At 41.3% G+C, this 23503-nt stretch overlaps 1 protein-coding gene across 4 annotated transcripts in view; it reads left to right on the top strand.

Annotated features, from left to right (window-relative positions):
• The window catches only part of grid2 (glutamate receptor, ionotropic, delta 2), a 651170-nt gene that overhangs the window by 298630 nt on the left and 329037 nt on the right, over nucleotides 1-23503 (top strand). For all 4 annotated transcript variants that reach the window (XR_013792643.1, XM_079551983.1, XM_079551984.1 and 1 more), the window contains exons 3-4: nucleotides 556-843; nucleotides 22435-22640. Coding sequence is in view for 3 of the 4 variants with exons in the window: in XM_079551983.1 (XP_079408109.1) it covers nucleotides 556-843; nucleotides 22435-22640 (494 nt within the window). In the remaining variant the exon portion in view is untranslated. The remainder of the gene's footprint in view (nucleotides 1-555; nucleotides 844-22434; nucleotides 22641-23503) is intronic.

Raw genomic sequence — 23503 nt, 5'->3', positions numbered from 1 at the left:
ACTCCACACCCGCTCTGCCCCAGAGTGTGAGCAAATCCGCTCCGAGACCAACCAATTCAGCCAGTCTCTGTCTGGCTGTTTTAAAAACTGTTGCTGTTGGATTCACAATGAGCCAAAAGCGCCGCTCTCGGATTGAGAGCCCGAGAGCGGCGTTTTAAGTTGTTGAGTTGAGTTTAAGTCGATCTAAATTGAGCCGGTGTGAAAACAGCCTAAGTTGCACCAAGTATGTTCCATTAGCAGTGGTTTTCAAAATGTGGGACATTTCCAGTGGTGGGTGTACATAATATTATTTTGGTGGACTTTTGGCTGCGAGTTATGTCCTACTTTTAAATTTAAAATGTTGCTTTCTCATACAGTGACTTGAAATTAAATTCTTTGCTCCCATTCAATGTGCTACAGTTTGTTTAGCCAGCTTTGATTGTTTTTGCAAGTAAAGTTAACTTTTCATATATGTTTTGGTAATTGAAATGTCTTTTATACGCTCCGGCCACTCTGACACTACCCTCCCATCCCTTTTCTCTCTATTAATAAATGTTCTCCTGTGTCTCCTCGCAGCCTGTGAGCTGATGAACCGCGGGATCCTGGCCCTGGTCAGTTCCATCGGCTGCATGTCGGCCGGGAGTCTGCAGACTTTGGCCGACGCCATGCACATCCCACACCTGTTCATCCAACGCTCGCCAGGGGGGTCGCCGCGCTCCGCCTGCCCGCCCACGAGCCGCTTCCCCGGGACAGACGACTACACCCTCATGGTCCGCCCTCCGGTCTATCTCAACGAGGTCATCATGCAGGTGGTGTCCGAGTACAGCTGGCAGAAGTTTGTGCTGTTCTACGATTCAGATTTCGGTAAGATAGTTCGCGTCATTTTTAGTTTTGCTGCTTGGGCTGTCATCATTGTAAAACTTAAGAAAAACGAACATTTTGCAGTCTTTAAGTTTTAAAACATGCGATTTATTCAGACTCATGTAGAATCAGAATGTGTAGAAGTGTTTTTCAGAGCTGAGATGGGGCTGCAGCAGTTAACAGGATGGATCATCGTAAATAATAATGAACAATAATGCATTAGTCTTATACAGCGCTTTTCCAGACGCGCAAAGTCGCTTTACAATTTCGTAAGGTACCTAGTTTAGGAATCTCGTATAGATACAGACGGCATCTCTGGAATCGCCCATATATGGTCATGTTTGAAAACAGTTAAGGGGGAAAACAATTTGGAGAAAAATCTAAACTTTCTCTAATTATTCAAAAACTACTTTAACAAATGCTGAATTATGAATATAGTTTCTACTAAAGAAAGAAACAAAGACATGGAGAGGAGCAAAGTGGTTCAACAGCCCATAAATACATAAAAAAACGGAGAATGCTAACTTGATGCTACATGTTAGCATCGGGCTAATGCTAATGGTTAGCTAGCGCGAGCTCCAACTGACGTTTTTTTCACTTCTACTGAACAATGTGCTGTGAGAAAATATCCATATGGGCCCAATTTACACCTGACTTTATTTATGTGTGATAATTAAGTTCATATTCCACCAGAAAATGGCTTAAAAGAGTGAAAAATTGTGTTTCTCTAAAGATTCTATTTTCCCCCTCGGCGAAGCCACGCCCCCTTCTATGACGAGATGCTGTTTGTATCTATACTAATAAGGGCCGGACTTTGATTGACAGGCCGTTAGCATGAAAGCTAATGGCTAATGTTACCACATGTTACGATTAATGGCAATACACACGGTCACGAACATTGTCCCAAACTTGTTAGGATTCTGTTAAGAATGTCAAAAACCGGGCGAATGTGGTACCTATAATGTAAACAACAAGCACTCTCATTCTCGTTTACTCCTCCTTGCAAAGTCGCTCTTCCTGGCCTTTCGTGGAGGCTGCAAGCGTGAAAAAAAACAGTGATTCCTGCTCGACGAATGGTATCACGCTGAATTACGAACTCCACTAATCATCACGAAAGGACACATGTGTCATGAACCGATGCGCTCTGTTAAGAACCCTAATAAGATGCATTAAGTAATGTTATGTAGCAAATTGTAATGCATCTTGCTTATGTGTAGACGCAGCATAAGGTTATTTTTAATACTGCTAAAAGAACAAAGCACATTCATTCTGATATTTTACAATAGCAGATTTTTTGTTCCTATAGTAGCGCAGTAGACAATGCAGTGCACTTACATGTCGCCTTTTACCACCCGTTGTCCCCATGTAACCTTCCTCGAACTCTCTTACCACTTTTTCCAGTCCATTAAGTCTAACATTAGCCTAGAAACACTTTGTGCAGAGAGTACTAGACTCTTACTTAGCAAAGACATTGTTGATAATATATTATAAAGTGAAGCGAAGGGAGCAACTTTGTGGAATTATTGTGCCATTAGCCAAGAAATCCATTTGCTATCGGACTTGCGACGCCATTCCGGTACTTAAGTTACTTTTAAGGGAGGGTATTTTGCTTTCTGCCATGTTATAATGTTGTTGCCTTGTCAAAAATATCCATTTAGAGTTGTGTTTTGTGTCATTCACACAGGTGATCGCTTACAAAGTGCATAACAATGAATACATTACCTGTTAATAATGGAGTCTGTGGAGGAAAACAGATCAAATGCAGAGGCCCAATTTATGGACTATTAAGTAAAGTGCACTTTACCCTATTCTTACCATTTCTACTGAGGATGGAAGAGGAAGTTGTCAAAATAGGGATCACTTTTCTTTATGTGGCACTGGTTAGAAAATAGGATAGGTCAAAAGCAGATGGCAGATAACCCTTTGGGAACATCAAAGTAAACCACGTCTTACCTGAATATATTATAACTGTGGGTACCATAGCGTTGTTATGTTTTATAATAAACAGGGCTGCACAATATATTACCAAATGATCGTTACAGCAATATTAGGCGACGTTATATTCATATTGCAAGAAGTCATAATATATTGTAAAATCAAAATCTTCCAACTGGATAAAATGACAAATTTTATACAAAAAAAATGCATGATGACTAAAAAAATAGCAAATTTATAATAATACTTTCATAAATAGTCATCATTTTCCTAATTCAGTTCCATTTTAGTCCTGATTTAGTATTTTTTGGCACAATTTTAAATATAAATAAAACAATTGGAAATATTGCAATACAGCTCTCAAAAAAAATAATTCTTATTCACATTGTGTGTTCCTAACATCAAATAATAATTATATAAGACCGTAAGAAGTGAATAACTGGAATGGTTAGGATTTTGAATTTGCATGTGGCGCCCTCTGCAGCCAGCATTGGGAATCACACATAATCAAAGATACAAGCTTTCACTAACGGCATGCTGACAAATCAATGGCAGCAAAATGAACACGTTTTAAGCTCTGAACTGCTCAGAACAGGTCCTTTGATGGATTAAGAACCTTAAAAATGTGAAGGACAGTTCTGAGTTCCAGTCTATTACACAGCAAAATCCAGGAAATACAGATCAAAGCACCTCCAGTTGAGGAGGAAACCAACATAAAGAGGATTAGTCAAAGCTGCGTGAATGAAGTGAAATACGACTCCAGGTGTGTTTTTGATAGGGAAACAGCATTGTGGCATGGTAAAAAAGTTCTAAAATCGATTTTAATGGACCGTAAGGTGGAATAAGTGCATTTAACGCAAGTCAAATGAGCAATACTACACTATACTGTATTTATTACTATCCTCCCGCTAATGAAGACGAGGAGGAGGAGGTTAAGCGCAGATGACCTATTTACCAAGTTCTTTTCTTCAGAATTGTGGTATAGCTCTCGGTGCAGGGTCATTGTCTGTCTGGGGTTATTCTGTGTTGATTTACACCTTATTGCATTAATGGAGCCCGGCTTCACTGGCAGAAGTCAATTAACACAATTAATGTGTTGTATGCATTGATCTCCAATGGAATCTGCGCCGTGTAATTGTTTTTCACTACATTGTGGAGGCACCGTCCTGTAGGGCATTGAGGCGTTTCATCATTGTGCTGAGGACGCCGTAAAAACTGTTTTCTAATGAAGCTTTCCAATGGCATGCTATAGGCGGCCGGGCAACTGCAAACCTCAGGCATAATACCCCCCAAAGTAGCAGATAGTGAAAAAGTATTGTAATATTGACTATGCTCCAGACCCTCGCCCACTGAATGAAGTCTAACTAATGGCATACACTGATGTTCAGTCTTGTAGTTACTCATAAAATAGAGTTTGTTATGGATGATCGAGTGTTTTGGAATCTTCTTTGCAAACTAAGGTCTCTGTAGAAGCACCTCCCTCAGAGAGCTCCCACAAACTGGACACCCCCTTGGGTAAAGCTTCCGTCTTTGCTACTATTCCAGCTTTGAGATGTATTTTCACAACTCCAGGCATATATTTGATACGGGAACAAAAACGTCAGAACCTGGTACCCTATCTATGGAATAAACTCCCTGCCTTTGCATTCCCTGAATTCTGTGAAGAATTTAAAAAGCAACTTTCTTTCTCAAACAGGCTTTTATAAGTTAATCGACCTTCAATCTCATGTACTGCTGTGAATTTTGTAGTTGCCCTGTTAAGCACTTTGTGACCCCTGTCTGTGAAAAGCACCATACAAATACATTTTAATTGCTCGCTTACTTAAAACATAAAAAAAATCAGAAGTCGTGTCAATATGCTACGTTGTTGGACATTTTACTAATTTAGCCTATGCCCCCAACGCCTGCCCCCCTCTCCCTTACCCCTCAGTGAAGTACAGACACAAAGATCCTCCGGGCTTTGGTCTGCTCCTCTCCTGCCAGCAGAAGGCCCTTTAAAGATATCCCCATTTCCCCCGTATGGCCTCACCCCCGGCATGGCTCAAGGAGAGGGTGAAGCGACATAGAGAAGGGAAGATCAAGGGAGGAGGAGAGAGAGAGTGATAAACGGAGATGGGAGTGAGAAGAGAGTGAGAGGAGGGGAGAAAGAAGGAAGGAGGGAGAGAGGGAGGGAGAAAGAGAGGAATGGCCTTTAAAGATTACACTATTCCCATAGGCCCGTCTGTACAAGGAGACTTCTTTAGAGAACAGACAGCCGAGTGTGTCCTCTCAAATGAAGCCCGCTGCACTGTCCCAATCCCTATTTTCAGCTCTAGTGGTGCAGCCCGGACACCGAGAACACATGTTTTCACTCTATTATATCTCTCCCTTCTCTGCTGGTTTATCTTTTTTGTGTTCCCTTCATCCTTCTCTTCTTTTCTCAAACTTTCATTACTTTGCTTGCTACAGTCAACTCGTGTTAGACTTGAAATGTCACAAATGCTCAACTGGTGCGTCGAGTTTTTCCATGCGTCGCACTCATGTCTTTCCAAACATACACATGGATAGTGCATAGGTTTGTTAGTGCTTCGAGTTCATTTCAAGTTTCCTGAAGTTGGTGTCCTTGCCAGTGGAGCCACAAGTGTTCTTTTCTTTTTCCCCAGACAAGGCTGTAGCTCTTAGTGCTAATCGCAGCGCTGGCATTAGCATGATTTGTTTGGTTTGGTCAATGACAAGTGCAGTCTGGGTCAGTGCAGTATGACGTTACATTTCAGCACATTGAATGCAAAGTTGTCACTCCAGATTATGTTTTGATGTGTCACTTTAGGCTGATGTGAACCACTGTAGTCTTAAATGCAATGATGTTTTATTCAAGTGGTTTTGTAAGGCCATCAAATCATGACGCTTTGTATATGTTTCGATATTCTCATTCTCTCGGAATGAAGAGAAAAGGCACTCATGTAACAATTGGATTAGCGCTGCTCCGGAAACGGTGACATTTAAACAGATAAAAGGACTGAGCACAGCCTCTTGTTGACAGTGTTGCGCGTTTACTGATGTTCTCACCGGCCTGACATTCAACCTGCTGCTATGTTTTCCACTGATCCAGGGATCAGTGCCCCCCCCCCCCAAAAACAGACTTATTTTCTGTTGTCAGGGATACAGATGTCTATTAAATTAATACTAAATGTGGCTTACCAAATACATGAAACCTGAAAAGAATACACTGTTGCTGCAAAATATACAGTGGTTTTGACTAGAAGTGATTCATCAAATTTACTCACACAACAAACACATTTTTACACAGAAAAACAGACTGAATGGACTCAACTTGTATCCGTTTTTCTACCTTTATCAGGCCCAAAGCGCTTTACAGGAAGGAACCAGTCATCCATTCACTCTCTCATTCATACACCAACGTACGCAGACATTGGAGGCAAGTAGGGTGAAGTGTCTCGCCCAAGGAATCAACGGCGGTGTGTATTTGCGGGAGCTGGGATTCGAACCCACGCCCTTCCGAGCACGAGACGACCCGCTCTACCTACTGCGCCACCTTTGCAGAAACAAACTGTTCTTTTGTTTCATTTTAGTAAGGTCAATATTTGATCCCAAAATGTTAACCTCATAACTGAGGGGTCATTTAACGGCAGGCTAATTGTTATAAGTAAGTGCGTGCTTTATTTGTCTGTACAAATTGTACAGACTGAGCAACAGTGGGTCAACCTGACCAGCATGTTTTTGGAGGTAGGGTAAACGTAGCTCCCAGATGAAACCTGGCTGGCTGCCCTCACTTCTCCTCTGATCCTCTGAAACTACCTGACCTTTATTGCAAGTTAAATAGTTTAGATATGATAAATAGATACAGCTCAGCCTTTCGAAACTACTTTGATGACGTACTCCCAAATTCATGTCCTTTTGACAAGCACTCATCCCAAACAGAACCCTCAATGTTTATGACAGAGTGACAAAAAGAATAAGCATAATAACTAATTTCACAACTCAACATTGGCATTTACGTGCAGTTCCCATGCCATGGCATCATCTACATACCCTCTATTTTTGTTTACAGCAGGGGTGTCAAACATACGGCCGAGATGATTTAATCCGGCCCCTGCCCTGTAGAGCAGAAATTCCAGAGTATGCGGGGGAAAAAAGTAAGTCTCCAGCCCATTCCTGTGCGGAGTTGTGAATTTTTAAAGAATCACCAGAATGCTCACTAGAGGGTATTACATTAAGAAAGTAGGAGTTCCACACGTGTCCAGCAGAGGGCACTGACATAATAAGAGCTCAGGATATGAACAACGCATTACATAGCCAAGTGGTAAATGGACAGCCTGCCCCTGGGCGGCTGTGGCTTCAATAACAGCTTATCACCACCGACTGTGGAGTGAATGAATAATGACTATGTAGTACTTTGAGGAACTTGTGACACAGGCTTGTAAAGTCCAATACAAGTGTAAACTGTTGTTATTAATGAAGCTACAGTCAAGTTGGGGCTTTGACCAAATCACAACTTAGTTTTATTATTCATTTATTGGAAACATTTTCTCTATTATATGTGGCCCGCGACCCGCCGTGGGAGCGGGAATTTCGGCCCGCGACCCAAAATGAGTTTGACACCCCTGGTTCACAGTGTAGGGTCTTTTTGAATGGCTCCATTGCTAATATTCAAAAGGGAGGCGTTATGATTTAGCGTCGCCTCCCCGGAAACGATGGCTAATTAGTTTACTCTAGTTTTATTCAGTTGACATTTCAAAATATTGGCGAAGGTGATCAGTGGTTCAGGCACTGGGAAATGTCAGTGTCCTCTCCAAGCTTTCCGCCCAGAACTTAACCACATGAATCCTCTAGCACTGGATACATTGAAACATGCCAACAGTACTTAAAATGGATTTGACTAGTGTACATTTAGATTACAAAATTTGGTGTTTCCGGGTCGGTCTAGAATGAGACGTAAACAACATTATTGCACGGGTTAAGGCCAATAAGTCAAATGGGAACAAGATTTACTCTGAGTCTGAACTGGGCTGTCTTGTCCAGATGACAACTTTTTTTTAACCTTTGCTTTGAAAGTCTGGTAGAGGCAGAAGCTCGCTCAGTTTGATCAAGCTTCAACCAAACCATAAAAGTTCTAGTGAGTGAGTCCAGCACCTTTCCTTTCATACATACTGCACAAGTGCGAGCTCGAACGAGAGAGAAAAAAGACTTGGAGAGGGAGGGAAAGAGATAGAGATGGACGGCGGAGGCACGGGGCTAAGCTAAACCGTTCTAAAGGAATACTTGATTCCGTCAGGCTGTCAGCAATGCCCAAGCTAGACCCCATAGCAAGTACATTTAACTTACAAACTTCAGGTCTCAATGCAGGGCTGGAGATTTCACTATTTTACTACTTTTTTTTACTACTATTTTTTTTTAGCTTTTTTCAATACCTGCATCCATTTTTCAACAAGCGCTGCCTTTGAGGTTTACTACAGTGACATATCCAGAGGCAGGGACATGGATAGCCACAGGGAAAGTTGGAGAGACGGAGAGAAAAGCTGAAAAATCAACCTGTAAGCACGATAAAGCAGTGGTTCTGACTGTGACAGCTTGACAGCTCTAATAACGTATAGAATAATTAATGTGGTTTTAAGTATAGGCCTGTAGTTCGACTTTACCACAGTGGCATTTAGTGAGGGGAAGTTGATGCAGAGTCACACTTGACCCACTGATCCCTTGAAAATTAATTTTGTCATCGCAGATTATGCAGCAGGTAATACTGGCATTATCATATGGAGATGAGTTGGCAAGGTTCATATATCGCTAAAGAGCAAGCATCCGTCATTTGGAAAGGTGCTACGACTCGCTTCACGTCTGCTAAACCTGCAGCTATTTATATAAGCATAGGGCTGTGCAATATTTTACAAAATCTTCACATTATTAACCTCTTACCACCCACCTGAACCGAATACATTTTCTCCCCTTAGGCCAGTGTAGCGCCTCATTTGAAAGCTAAGACCCACAAAACTGGTCTTTTTCCTTGCGTTGTTGCTTTCTTGTCGTCACTTTTTTCATGTTCTTTTTCATCTTATTTTTGCCACTTTTTTGTGGCTTTTTTAATTGTATTTTTGTCACTTTTTTGCTGCTCTTTCGTCACTTTTTTATGGCTTTTTTTTGTCACTTTTTGGTTGAGTTTGTGTCCATTTTTGTCCGCACTTTTGTGGCTTTTTTGTTGTTTTCATCCTCGTTTTCAGCACTATTTTGATGCTTTTTTTTCAGAAAGCTTTTAGATTTTGGTAATGCCAAACTAAAAAAAATGTGCTCTGTTCAGCTGGGGGTTCAGAGGTTAAGTGATGTTCATTTCGGGAGAACCCACAATATATCGAAAAATCACTGAGGTCTTCCATCAGACTAACATTGACATTTTGTTTGCTAAAAAACCCCAAATCATGATTCATGATTTACAAATTCCATTTCAGCCTCGCCTGTTAAGCAGTGAGAACTACTTTTTCCGATTAAAATACTGTACACAATATCTTAAGAAAGTCTATTTGTCCTTGTTTTGTGGAGTGCAAAAGACTTTGAACATTTCTCTGGCTTTTAAAGTGTCAAACTGTCAGACTCTTCCCCTCTGAACGGAATAAGAGCAGGAGCCTGCAACGCTAAAACTAGGTGGATTTGAGAGAGAACAACAGAAGAAAGCTGTTTAAATGAGCATTTGCAGAGGACAAATGAATGCGGGTCTAGTGCCTGTGCGCGCTGAGCCAGGAGGTGCAGGTGAATCCCGCCCGCTGTGGGCCGATGCACCACATTAACTGCAGACTCCACTCCCTGAGGCCCGCTGGGAGAGGGGGCACTTACCATAATACGTACTGCTCTGTCCTGGCTAGCAAAATGTCAGCCCATAGAGTCGTCTTGTTCTCTTCTCGGCTTTCAGCAAAACTTGAATGGGAAATGGAACACTTTAAATTTCCCATAGGTTAGTAATGCACTTAAATCTGAATGAAGAAGTTCTTTTGACACATGCTTTTCCAATGACATCACGCATAGTTCCAGCTGAAATTTTGAAGTAGAATTATGCAGTACTACAACATGTAACAATGTCTCTACTCAGGATGAAAAAGAAAGACAATTGATTGACAGTGGCATTTTTTTGTAATGGTAATCATTGCTCAAGAAGATATCAGTTAAAACACGGCCCCAGAGATGCAGACGTAGCAGCGCTGTCTGTCGAGCTACAGCAGGATTTACAAAAGATCTACTTCACTCCTCAGACTAAATTAACACATCAAAGAAGAAACAGGAACTTTTCTCTGTGATTTTTGCAGTTTGTCATGTCAACATTCTCAGTCAGTGCTGCTCAAGACGTTAGCATGCTACCAGTTAGCATCTGTCAACCATTGTCAATGGCTTCAACACGATAAACACATGTGTGGTTAACATCTATGAACACTGAGGAAATTCTGCAGTAACAGCTCAGCTCTGACCTCTGTCACATGTATCCAAGGCTAGATGTTTGGAGTGTGGTTCAGGGCTTTCTCTAAGAGAGGCTTATCGTGTTCAAGCCTAATGCTAACCGGTAGCTAACGTCTTGAGCAGCCTGACACAGTGGTTTCTTCACATAAACGTGCGTCTCTGTGGCCATGTTATTACTGTTATTTTCTTGAGCAATGATAATAATAATAATAATAATAATAATAATAATACATTTTATTTATAATGCACTTTACATTTGACACCAAATCTCAAAGTGCTACAGTGGACAGCATAGTTAAAAACAAAACATTATAAAATACAACACAACATATATGAAAAGACAGGACTAAAAAAACAAAGCATTAGCTGTTAAAATAGCTTTTGTAAAAAGGTGGGTTTTAAGTTCTTTTTTAAATGCGTCCACCGTCTGTGGGGCCCTGAGGTGGTCTGTGAGGGCGTTCCACAGTCGCCCATAGTTTTGAGTCGTGTCCTGGGCATGACCAGACGATGCTGTTGGCCTGACCGGGTCCTGGTTGAGGTGTGTGGTGTGAGCAGTTCGGTGAGGTAAGTGGGGGCCACACCATGCAGACAGTGATGGGTGTGCAAGAGGACCTTGTATTGTATGCGGGACAGAATGGGGAGCCAGTGCAGTGTACGGAGGATAGGGGTGATGTGCTCGTGTTTTCGCACCCTCATCAGGATCCTGGCAGCGCTGTTTTGAACATACTGGAGCTTTTGGAGGCTCCTGCCAGGGATCCCCATGAGGAGTGCATTACAGTAGTCCAGCCTGGAGGAGACAAAAGCATGAATTACTATTACATAAAAATGCCTCCGTGAATCATCTTTCATTTATATCCAGAGTAGAGATACTGTTACATGTTGAAGTACTGCATAATGCTTTGGTATCCAAAATGGCCACCATAACAACAAATGTCACATGACTGAAAGGTATGTATAGACCATGGATTTTCACTGCAGTGTTTCCCACACATAGACTAATCTGTGGCGCACCGCCACAGAATCAACAACGGCCGCCACAAATGTTTTGTTTTTTTTCTTTTTGTAATTTTTTCCCGTAATGCTACTTTAAACACACGTCGTATAGAACCGCCGAAGCGGTCAATTTGGCTGGGAGTTATGGTTTAAAATGCGACAGCCCTAGTGTTAGTGTTTGGTGCAGAAGTACAACACCCCCCAACCCCCTGCGGCCGACCGCCACACATTGCCTTCTAACCTGTGGGAAACACTGCCCTGTCACAGCAAGAAGGTTCCTTACAAACCTAGCCCAAAATCTGCAGTTGGGTCTCCAGGGGCTGAACGGTAGTCACTCACTGCTCCAGACAAATTGTCCAAGCAGATGGGTCAAATGGCGTGCTCAAATTTCTATACCTAACTGATAACATTGCCTTCCTACTTTGGAACCTCAGACTGTAGTGCAAAAGCTATAGTTGTCAGGATTCCAAAGCGGGCTTGTCCCTTAGATAACACTAAAGATTTGTCTACAACTTTACATGGGAGCAGGTAGGAGGAGCGCGTTGCGGGAGCGGAGGCTGACAGCGCTGGGGACAGAGCTGTAGAGGTGATGGGTGATCATAGCACTAATGGAGCGGCACAGTCTCCCTCGGGAGTGCCTCTCAAACTGATGCCTGCCTGGGCGAGCAAGGACTTTGTTATCAAGCCCTCAGCCCTGCACAGCTCAGGAGACAGCCACTGATCCACACAGCAGCATACAAGACAGACTGGAGACCCATTCTAAGAGTAGCAGCAGGAAGAAGTCATACCAAAGGAGATGAAAGGGAGCTTTGAATATTTACTATGGCAACAACCCATTAATAGTGAGATTTGTAGGGTCAAAGTGGTGTATTGATAGAAATCTTGCTGTGAAAGTTACTGTATGCTGTGATTACACTGTTTTGAAAAGAACACCCCGAGTATTAGACTTCAGCCATGAATGTTTTCTGAAAATATGTACAATTCCTGCTGCAGCAGTGGGAGTAAACCATAATTTTTTGCTTGCGGCATGCTTGCAAATCAAAGATGCTGTAATAATCTTAGTTTGAGTGCAGAACCACTCAGAGCAGTTCCATTGATTAAAAATGCACAGAACACATCTGTGTTCTATCTCTCAACAAAATCCAGGTAATGCCGAGCTGGGATTATTCTATGTGTGGGATGATGAAGAATCATAATCCCACACATATGATTCAATTGAAAGTGAATAATTTCAATTCTTCAGAATTGACATTTTTCAATTATGAAGAATTTTGGTGTAATTGCTGATGGAATTTGTTTGGTCTGGTGAATATTTTTAGTTAAGAAGCAATTTGTTGAATTCCAAAAATCTTAGTCAGAAGACCTTGAGCACAAATTTGTATTTGAGAGCGCTTCATTCATGAGGCAAACTATTTTAGGCTAATCTCGGCAAAGAGATGCCCAGTAATAAATATTGAAATCAAGTAACAATATTTTGGACAGGTTACTCTCCCTCCTCTGTGAAGTCTCTGTTAGCAAAACACCAGCAGAAACGAGACAGAATGAGACGAAAAATACTTACTAATACATGTTTTTGTTGCCTCCAAATAAGGGTTTATTTCTATTACCATTTCATGGAATGGCTATTCCATTTTTCCTCCACACATGATGTTGTGTGTTCTGCCTAAACAATTCAACTTTGGGTTCCTCAATCCACAGAATATTTTGCCAGTAATGTGCAGTCTTTCGCAAACTTCAAACCTGCAGAAATGGCCAATCTCCCATGAATCCCATTCTTGGTCAATGTTTCACATAGGGCTGGGCGATTATGGAAAAAAGATAATCACAATTATTTTCCCCATATTGATCAACCTCGATTTTTGTTTTTGTTTAAAAGAAAAAGACAATAAATGTGGGTTTCCTGGACGAGCATGTAAACACACGCTGCGGCCAAACTGAAAACTGCAGCTAACTCATCAGCAAAAACAAACTCTACACTTCTAGCCTCACAGTACAGCCTCCCCATGTCACCCCTTCACCTGGCCAAGCAACACACAAACATCTGCAAAGGAGATGCAAAAAATCGGAATGTTTGAAGAATGTCACAAGCTCAAACCACAACGTCACGGAGTGAAGCGCTAACAACTTCATATTTACATAAAGAAATGAGTACACCGCACATTTATTTGTAAAAAAAGATGATCAAACTTACAATTCACTGTTAAAATTCCAGCTAATCCACCGCTGCAGCCTCAAAACAAATCCACATGGTCCAAATAGCGATCGATAGTTTTCCATCTTCAAAGGCTTAAACTCTTCATCCCCATGCGCGTCCTGGTTCTCTGCCAGCTCCCCGTGTGTTTCTGTTTTGACGAGTTAACGCAACTTTGTACCTGGTTTTACACGTAAAATCACCAGGTCCTCATGCTGATGATATGTATCATCCGTGCTTGCTGTTTGGGCCGAGTGTTTCCCTGGGATTGACCTGACAGGCGCTGCAGTCTTCCATATTTTTTTCCAGACAGGTCTGGCCAATTCTCCTCAATTAAAACGCACCACGCGATTATCGTGATTGACCTTCACTAAAATCTTGATTGGATTAAAATTAGATTTATTGCCCAGCCCTAGTTTCACATATTGTAAATGTGTCTACAGAGATGTTGGCATGGGCCAGTGGTTTCTGTAAGTCTTTAGCTGACACTCCAGGGTACGGCAATATATTGCATTCATTTGAAAAAATGAAGTTTCTGTTTTCACGAGAATGGTTTCTGTTAATGTTTTAACGAGAAAAGATTCTGTTTCACGAGAAACGTGAAAAAAATTGCTAAATTGTGAAATGCATTGTAAAAATCAGCTATTAGACATAAAAACTGATCATTGCTGCTCTTTGTTGTGTTGAAAAGTCAAAGGTTTTCTCTTCTCGGGAACTTGGGCATCATAAAATCTTGATCAATTTCCCAGTTGAAAATACGAGATGAGGTGGTGTTCATGTGCAATTTCCCACTCGGTAAGTGGTATTTACCATAATTATGACACCACATGAAGGCAGCATAAAAGACCAGGCTAAACTGACAGTCATGAGTGTGATGTCACTTACTGTTTATGGATGCGTGGTGGCAGCTTTTGGTTGTCAAGTGTGAGTCAGCTTTCACACTGAAAGTTGACTTTTATTTATCATAATTTCTTGGATGAATAATAATAATCTAAAGACTAAGTAGGTATTTTAGTCATTGACTAAACCCCATGTCTTTTTGGCTGGAGGGGCTAAACTGAGAGCAAATTTGCGAGTAAAAAAAACATATTGTTCCATGTTGCGGAAAATACTATTGAATATACTATTGATAGAAACGCAGCTTTATGTCACACATAAAATGTGTCTTCAGCTTATCCCATCCCTTGCCATATTATTTATAACCTTTACCATGTCTCTGAGTCACACGGAAGTGCCTGATACGTCAATAACTAATTTCCTGAACCATCCTCTGTTCGGCTTGTACCATTGGGGGGGATCAGTTTCCAATTATGAGTTTTATGTTTTACAAGAAAATCATTTGGCAGCACTGATGACGACAGTTTGATAGTGCAGATTTTAATCTTCCCTGTGTATAGTTTAGAGATAGAAATATGCAAAATCGACAGTTGAACTTTTTCACACATTATAATGTTTCCGGATCAAAAACATCCGGAGTTTTTAATGTTGTCATATAGTTGAAAAGGAGATACTCAGTCTACGACCCAGAGACTCAAATGCGCAACACAATGTGTTAGGATTGATCACTCAAGTCTTGCTACGCTTCCATTGTTTGGGATTTTGTAACCGAAGATGACGCAGTGTTAACCACAAAGAACTGTCAGCTAGGACGTCCATGCTGATGTCCTCATACAGCTGAGAAGGGAATGGAACAGTTCTGAATATGGAGCTGTTTTTCGTTTGCTGTGCATGTTTATCCAATTGCTTTTGGCGATGTTGTCTCCTTCTGAACACACAAAAAGCTACATTTCAACTTGTCAGCAAGCTTTAATTCTGAATTTCACTTTACAAATTATCACAACTGCTATGTGTGCTTCTATTTTTTCAGTAGGCGATAGATAGTCAACAGTGTGTAGCCTTTTGAAACTACTACATTGTGATTTATTTAGCACTTTGACACTTCCTTTGGACACTTAGCCTTGGTATCTCTCTAGTAAAACTACAAAAATAGCTACTAAAAACAGCTTTTTATGCTTTCGAGGAAATTCCTTAAGACATTCCAGTGAGTAGCCAAGAGGATATTTCAACACATACAGAGAATGACCAACTTAGTCTATATGTTGTCAATGTGTTCAAAGAAAAAAGAAAATTAAAAAAATTCAATTCCTTCAATGAAACTTTTGCAGATATGTCAAGTGTCTTCGGGGATCCAGTTGAAAAGGGCTGGACAGCTATCCGGCTTTCTGTAGCTCGAGGAGATCCCTGGTCAAGGAAACATCCGTAGGATTTCAAATGTCATACCAACACATCAGCAGAGGGTGAATACCGGCCCCTGCTGTAACTTGAACAAAAAAGAGCCTGCGGCAAACATGTTCTAATCTCCAGAAGGAAGACAGTTTGACCACAGACAGGATCAGAACAAGTTTGAAGATGTCTGGACTTAAAAACTCAGAGGAGCTTCATGGATTACACTGACATATGAAAGTGATGGGCCGACGTTTTGAGTGTAGATGAGGGAGACGAAATACGCTGGATTACTGAGACATGTGCAAATGAAGCTGCACATTTCTCCACGTGTTTTTGATACATATAGGAAAGATTAAAACATATACAATCCAGGACACCTTTATTGATCAGACCCATACCCAGTAATAGAACCAATATTCATGCGTAAAGAAAAGTCTGAGGACATTTACTTCAAGTTATAAATCATGAAACACTAACGATAAAGTACAAAGCCAGAAAAGGGCATAATCTGTCTTCTTTTTTTAAAATTCCACAAATAGCACATTTAACACTTTCCACACCCATGATATTTTCACAATCTGCAAAACACCTCTAAAATAATGTAAAACAGGTGGCAACATTTTTTCCCCCCCTCCAATCCCTTGCATCTTTGATTCCTTTGATTTCGATTTCTTTCCAGCACCGGGGACATAAATTAGACGAGGTGGAGGCTGCTTATTTAGCTTGGCACCGATGATCAGAGGCGGCAGTGGCTTTGCAAAGATAAATATGGAGATGAGAGAGGGAGAGTGAGCTAAATTCGCTCAGACCGCTGTGTGCTTTATGCACGTAAGCAGCCATACGTCTCTGTTAGGGGCTTTATGGATGGCACCGCCGAAGCCAAGCCGGGTATGCCTTCAGAGTGATAAATCGTACTCAAATTGGCAAAATAAAAGGGTGCAAATGGACATGTTATTGTTTGGGTTTTTTGGGACGGTAAAAAGACGCTAGATTAGAATGGTTCGCAAAAACAAAGCGTGGTAATGAAAAAGCACTTCGCAGTTTGTATGAAGCTATGGCATGAGTTGTGTTGGAATTGCGTTTGAATATAGATTTAATGGAAGGCTTTTATCCCGAGAGTGTTATTTTTCCTCACGCGAATGGAGGAATCCAGAACTCGATACGGAAGAAAAGTGGAGACTTCTTAACAGAATGTAAGTTAAAGCAGTAATAGAAAGCTGCAGGCCCGGAGCCGAGGCAGATCCACGACGGATTCGCCGTGATCGTGTGCCCTCTGCTGGTAGGAGCGGATCCACAATGGTGTTATTTGTCGATATTTAATGTTTTACAATTATGTGGTTAGGGTTAGTTTAGGGTCATCAGGTTTAGGTTAAGATCGTTTGGGAACAGAAATAACAAGCAGAAGCATCTAGTTACACTTTCCAAATTTGTCTCTGTAGGCTCTCAGCTGTACAGGTGTTATTTTATTATATTTTATTTCATTTTTTATTTGGTAGGGACAGTGCATGTTAATGAACAAACACCGGATTGTAGTCTTGGGCTAATTTCCATCCGTCGTCCCCCATGCGTACTCTCAAGCACACTCTCATTCATCCTGGCCTATTGTACCTGTTTTTAGTAATAGGGGAAACTGGAGTACCCGGAGGAAACCCCGGAGGAAACACGGGGAGAACATGCTGACCTTCTAGCTGTGAAGCATGAGCGCTAACTGTTGTGCTACCGTTCAAGAACTCAAGAACCTTCATTGATGACCAAATTTGTTCATAAGAATTGTTTTTGTTTTGTTTTGCTTTTTTGAGAAAATGTAAATAACCCAAGTTGCTGACTCCTCCCGTGCGTTAAGTAGATCAACATCAATCTTCTTAAAAGCTGATGGGTCTAGATCCGCTTTATCCAGCAGAGGGCGCACTATCACGGTGGATCCGCTTCGGCTCTGGCTCCTACTCGGTTAAACCCACATTTTGGCTAAAAATTGTACATTTCCTTTGTGGCTTTCTAAGAAAGTCTCCTTTTCCCCTAATATTTTAGAACATAAAATGTTTTGTTTTTGTTCTTAAATTCAAACTGAAGTGGCAATAGAAAATACAAAATTGCCACTCACATTGTACAACAATGATTAATACCTCACTATTATCTCAACAAACTAACAATTCACACATAAGGCAATTCAAAGTGCTACACAGTTACATAAAATGACACGAAGGCAGATTAAAGCAATCCATAAAACATCAATTTATCGTTAACAAATTACATTAAAAACAAATACCTCTGATACTTTCAGTTTTTTATGTGCACGGGCAATGTTTTTCACAGCTTGTTGTAAAGGCAATTCAAGGTTCCAATTTGCTTCACTATTTCATGTGTTAAACTTCCAATAATATAGGAATGGAAAAAATTCAGTCAAACAAAGCAAAACGAAACAAAAGAATATCATGTTACAGCCAAACACGAGCCATAATTGCTTCTTGTCATTCTTTTCAAAATAGCTTTGTTTAGGGCCGTTTTTAATAGCTTTCAAATGAACTTCGGCCAAAAAAAAAAAAAAAAAAGTTACACCATGATAAGAGAGAGGTGTATTTTGTGTAATCTGTGACCTTCAGTGGAGCTTTCAAAGGGGCGGCCACAGTTACCTGACAGCCTGCTCAATACTTTAAAGTGACATTATGAGGCCAGTTAACAGTTCATGTTCCACACATAATGACTCCTCAGCCAGTCATAACTGTACCGCTGCTGCTTTCATGCAGATTATTGCTAATAATTAATAGGAGCCATTAGCAGGCCTTTATTACACTGATCTGAATGTTGTTGTGCAATTAACCTACGCTGCCAGGATGTATGATTGATTATAAACATCAGCTGACGCCGTCCTCTGCCTAAAAGACCACTTTAGGAACAAAAAAAGTCTGACAAAAAGTAAATAATGTTTTTGATGGGTAGTGCACATGATGTTATTAAGTTATAAATGGAGCATGAGCTGAACTGACAGTAAATTGTATTTGAAGGAGGGAAAGTGATGTATTATCTAGAACCCTGTTGAACAAAAAGGCCAGTCGAAAGGATAAAGTGATGCGTAGTACTTGAACATTTCAATAGGACATTAATAGCTCAGTTGGTAGAGTGTTGCGCCAGTGCTTTTGCCGGTAACCGGTAGAGAACAAAGGGGTTGGCTGAGGTGCGGTGTGCTACGAACAGCACTGACTACAACAAGCGCTTCCTCTTTGCTCTCCTCTGCTCTACAACATGCATCGTATTGAGCACTCACTATTTCTCCTACAGTGACTTCAACGCTGTCCAGCTCCCCAATATATACTGTAGATGATATCAATGAGCAAACTCCCTCCCTTCCCTGCCCTTCCTGTGCTTCCACCCCTTACTCCCCACCCCCTGCTCCACAACAAAGACGAGAGAATGAAGTATTTCGATTCATTGTGAAATTGCCAAATAAGATCTTTGAATCTTTGAATCTTGAAACTCCACACAGCAGAAACATGATCAAAACACCAGCACGTGCCACACCAACCCAGGAGGTAAGGCCCGGGGGAGGCCCACTGCTGCGCATAACATCGCCATGGGAGTCTGTCCAGCCCATGTACTGCACAGTGCGCCCCCCGTCTTTGCAAATGTCTTATCTATAGTCTGCGTTTAGAAACTATTATGTGAAGATCTCCATGTTTATTTGATTAGTCAGCACAGAGAAAAAAACGTAGGGATCCTGACACTCTTCTCTTATGTAACTACTGTGTACATTTAAAATCTCTGATGGATATCACACAATGACATTAATTTTTATTTGGGTTTGGGTCATTTTGTCATCCTGAAATATTGGCGGCGACATGTCCCTATAATCCCTATGCGAAGGTGTCATCTCTTAGGGCAGCTATGGCTACAAATATAGATTGAAAGAATATTATATGAAATATCATTGAGTGCTTTATTTGTCATTGTACAAGCGAACAATGAAATAGTGTTCAGGTCCTGAGCCGCGCCGACTGAGCCACGCCACTACTGTGGGTCAACCTGGCCAGCATGTTTTTGGAGGTTGGGGAAACCATAGCACCTGGAGGAAACCTGGCTGGCTGCCTTCAAACTCCTGGGTTTGTCCCTGTTTCAGAGCGTGGTGTCCTACACTGGTCAGCTCCACCTCCTCCTTCTTCTTCCTCCTGCGCAGCTCCCTCCGCTCCACAACAGTCTTTCACCATCTTCTGGGGAGTGCTTAGCAGTAAATTTGTTTTATTCTCTAGAGAACGTCCATTAGCTCGAACAATAGTGGGGACAGAAGGCATAGCTTAGCTGTTAGTCTCGCCCGGATACCTCCTCGTTTGTCCCTTGTTTCTTGTAGCTCCTCTTGTGACGCCTCCACTGCAGTTGTAGGGGGTTCTTGGTGCCGCTTCAGTGTCTCAGAAGAAGAAATGTGCAGGTCTCAAATGGGTTTAGCTGATAAGCTAGCTGATAACTTTTAAAAAGCTTCTTTCAGTAAAAAAAATCCACCGAACCTCACAAAAACATGGCAAAGACATACAGAAGTATCCAGTAAAACAATGTGGAATACAGAAACCACAAATGCAGTTTGCAGAAAAGGCAAAAAAATGCAGCCGTACTGAGAGAGAGGGAGGTTTGCTCTTGAAAGTTGCTGTGTTTTGTACCCTTATCCATTCAAGACGATCACCGCTATAAGATCGTCAAGAACTCTTTGAATTTTGAGCTCACTCTCAGTTTTGCGCTCATTTGCTTCATTCTGTCTTTAACCTTTCATAGACTTGGCACTTTATGACTGTCAGACACTTTCACAGCAGTTTCTAATCACGTATTTTCCGCTTTGTCTTGTTTTATTTTATCTTTTGCAGAGGTGCAGTCTGCTTCACCTCTCCGCCCCCCCTCGGGCCCCTTAACAAGTCTAATCAATCCAGTTAATTGCCGAAACATGCCACTCGCAATGACGGCAGTGACACTCCTTCCCCATGTCAAATAGATCATTAAGTGGGTGCTCCAAAGAACCACCCCTCTCACACACGTCATTAGCACCGCTCTCAAACCAAGTAACTTCATTAAGATTACCTTGACCTGCCTGTAGCTCATTAAAGAGAGAAAAAAACACACATACTTACACACAGTCACTGCCGTTTAGTGCGCCAGTCTGGGCAGAACCAATCATTTTCAGATTACTAAGACTGGGTTGGATGCAGAAGACAAATTCCCCTTAAAATACGTCATAATTCCTGAGCACATTATAGAAAGTATCAGTTCTTAAACAATACTTGGATGCCATAACAATTTTTTCTTGACATGTTTTAGCAGTTTTCGAGCGCTTAAGTCTAAAATCATCTTGGGGTTTGCTGCTCGAGGTCAGCATTTTGTCGCCTACACCTTCGCTGCATTTTTTTACTCGAGTAGTGAATTAAATCCGTGTGTGGCTCCAACTTAGCACAATCCTTCAGTATAGATACAAAGTGGTGCAAATTGGGGTATGGTCCACCAGCTTCCAACTACTAAATGGGTCAGCAAACGAGCATTATTATATCACAAAAGATGCATTGGTGTTGAGCTGAGAACAATAGGCTGAACTCAGATAGAATTATGAGGCCAATTATACTGCTGGCTGCGCCGTATCTTATTTCCGTTGGTTTAAACAATAGCCCTGTTTGATGATAGCAGATGATTACAGTTGTGTCTAGTCTACAAAATCCGATGTTACAGCACAGTGAGCAGGTGGTGAACAGTTGTCCCTCCATTTTTATATTTATTGTGAACATGTTGATTAGCCTTCAAAGTTTGACTGTAACAAAAAATAAAACAGCAATTTGGTGCATCAAAAGATCACATTTGAATAATATATTGCCAAATTAAGTATTTACTTGTCTAAATCTTGTTGCTTATAGGACATGTTCTAAAATGTTATTTAACTGCTGAACATGAGCATTGAAATTATTAGAATTTTTCATTATTGTACTGTCGGCACTGTTCAAACTTGGAACTGGAATCAGAAAAGTAACCAAAGCTACATGAACATGATTACATGAGCCTGGCACAGTGGCACAGTTATTATCAGCACCATGTTTAGTCTACACTGTGTAACTTGGCAATGTTTTAGATGGTGGTTACAAAAATGTGATCAGCACTGCTCTGTATAATATCGACCTACGGAGACAATATCATCATAGTAAAATCTATTAAAGAGGACATGGTGCAAAATCAAGCATTTTTGAGCTTTTAACCATTCAATGTCCCTTGATCCCAAACATACCTGGTGCAGTTTCTCACTTCCTTCACACATAATCCTTTTTCCTTTGCCTGTTTCTTCCTGTCCTGCAGAAGCACCTCTGTCCATATTTTGTTATGTATTAGATAGAACACGGACGATTCCACAGCATGTTTAAAGTCAATCCACCATCGCTGGAACCGTTCTGAGCAGTTCTGCACTTAAAATGTGTGCATCACAGTGCCATTGCCTAGTTTGCATGCCGTTTGCTAAAGTGAAAGCTTGTATTTCTACCTGCAGAGGGTGCTCCAAGCTGAAATGCAGGGCCAGACAGTGCTCACTCATTCAGTCCTCACCTCATTGAAATGGTAAAGGATAAAGTAACAACGTTGAGGTACCCAGGGAACATTGAAAAGCCTCAATTATGCATGATTAACCCTGTACCCCTGGTTGGGAGACACTCAAATTTCATACAATATGAAATAAAGTTTACAATTTCCTGTAATCTTACTCAATGCTACAGTGGAGTAGATGCTGACTGATAGTGCGTGGAATATAGTGCGTTTTTCTGCTTGTCATCCGATAAAGCCGTTCTCCTTTATCTGCGCTTGTCTTGCAGATATCCGTGGCATCGAGGATTTTCTGGATCGCACCTCTCAGCAGGGCATGGACGTCTCCCTGCAGAAAGTGGAGTCCAACATAAACATGATGATCACCAGCCTCTTCAGGACGCTCAGAGTGGAGGAGCTGCACCGCTATCGAGACACGCTGCGGAGGGCCGTGCTGTTCATGAGCCCCGCCACGGCCAAGGCCTTCATCACTGAGGTACGTCGTGCTGCGTTTGAGGAGACATCGTGACCCCCTGTATTCCTGTAGAGACTGAATGAAATGGTGAAGGGTGAATTAAGTTTTTATGGTATAGAATAAATTAATTATATAACAATACAAACAACATTATATTGCTACTAGATTTTAAATGTTTTGATCCCAAAAAGAGCTCATTAGATTTAATGGTGGGGGTCCCCAGTTGTTGTCAACAGAAGAGGTCAATTACTGTGCCCTCGGTCAGTTGAACTTCCTGGCATACTTCAGTACAGTAAAAGTGAACAAGGCTAATGACATTGTCTGCAAACGTCGGTATCTGCTGTTTCTGCTTGGTGCGAATGCCTTAGATGTGGAACTTTATTGTATGTTCATCCCCCGCTTTCAAAACGAGCCGAGTTTGTACTAAAAATAGGGCTTGAAGTAACTATATATCGCAATAATATTGTGATCGTGATATTGCACTAAACCATTTCACGAATACACAATATGTTCCATTCTAATTAAACACAAATTGTACAGAAAGTAACACATTTTTCAGCAAATTGTGTCAAAACAAGACTTAAAGCAATACTAAGTAACTTGTTTACCTTAATAAATCCTTTTCGTAGTCCCTCTGGGGGTAAGACAAGTGTTCATTAGATGATTGGAGGGTCTTTCATCTCCCCCTGGTGTCTCTGGCCAGAAAACCACAATTGCAACTTCCCTGCCACCGGGTCGGAGCAACCAATACACTAATGGAACCACGAAGAAGAAGCTAGCAGGCTCACGGGCAAAGCTAACTGCGGGTTGCGCCATTTGTGTAATTGGATGTACAATATCCCTCTCTCCCTTCGCCTTTTCTGTCAGCGTAGTATTTACTCTCA

This window comes from Gobius niger (genome assembly GCF_951799975.1).
Source record: "Gobius niger genome assembly, chromosome: 1".
NCBI classification, from domain to species: Eukaryota; Metazoa; Chordata; class Actinopteri; order Gobiiformes; family Gobiidae; genus Gobius; species Gobius niger.
The sequence above is the reverse complement of the archived record's forward strand: the minus strand, read 5'-3'. Positions and strand labels throughout refer to the sequence as shown.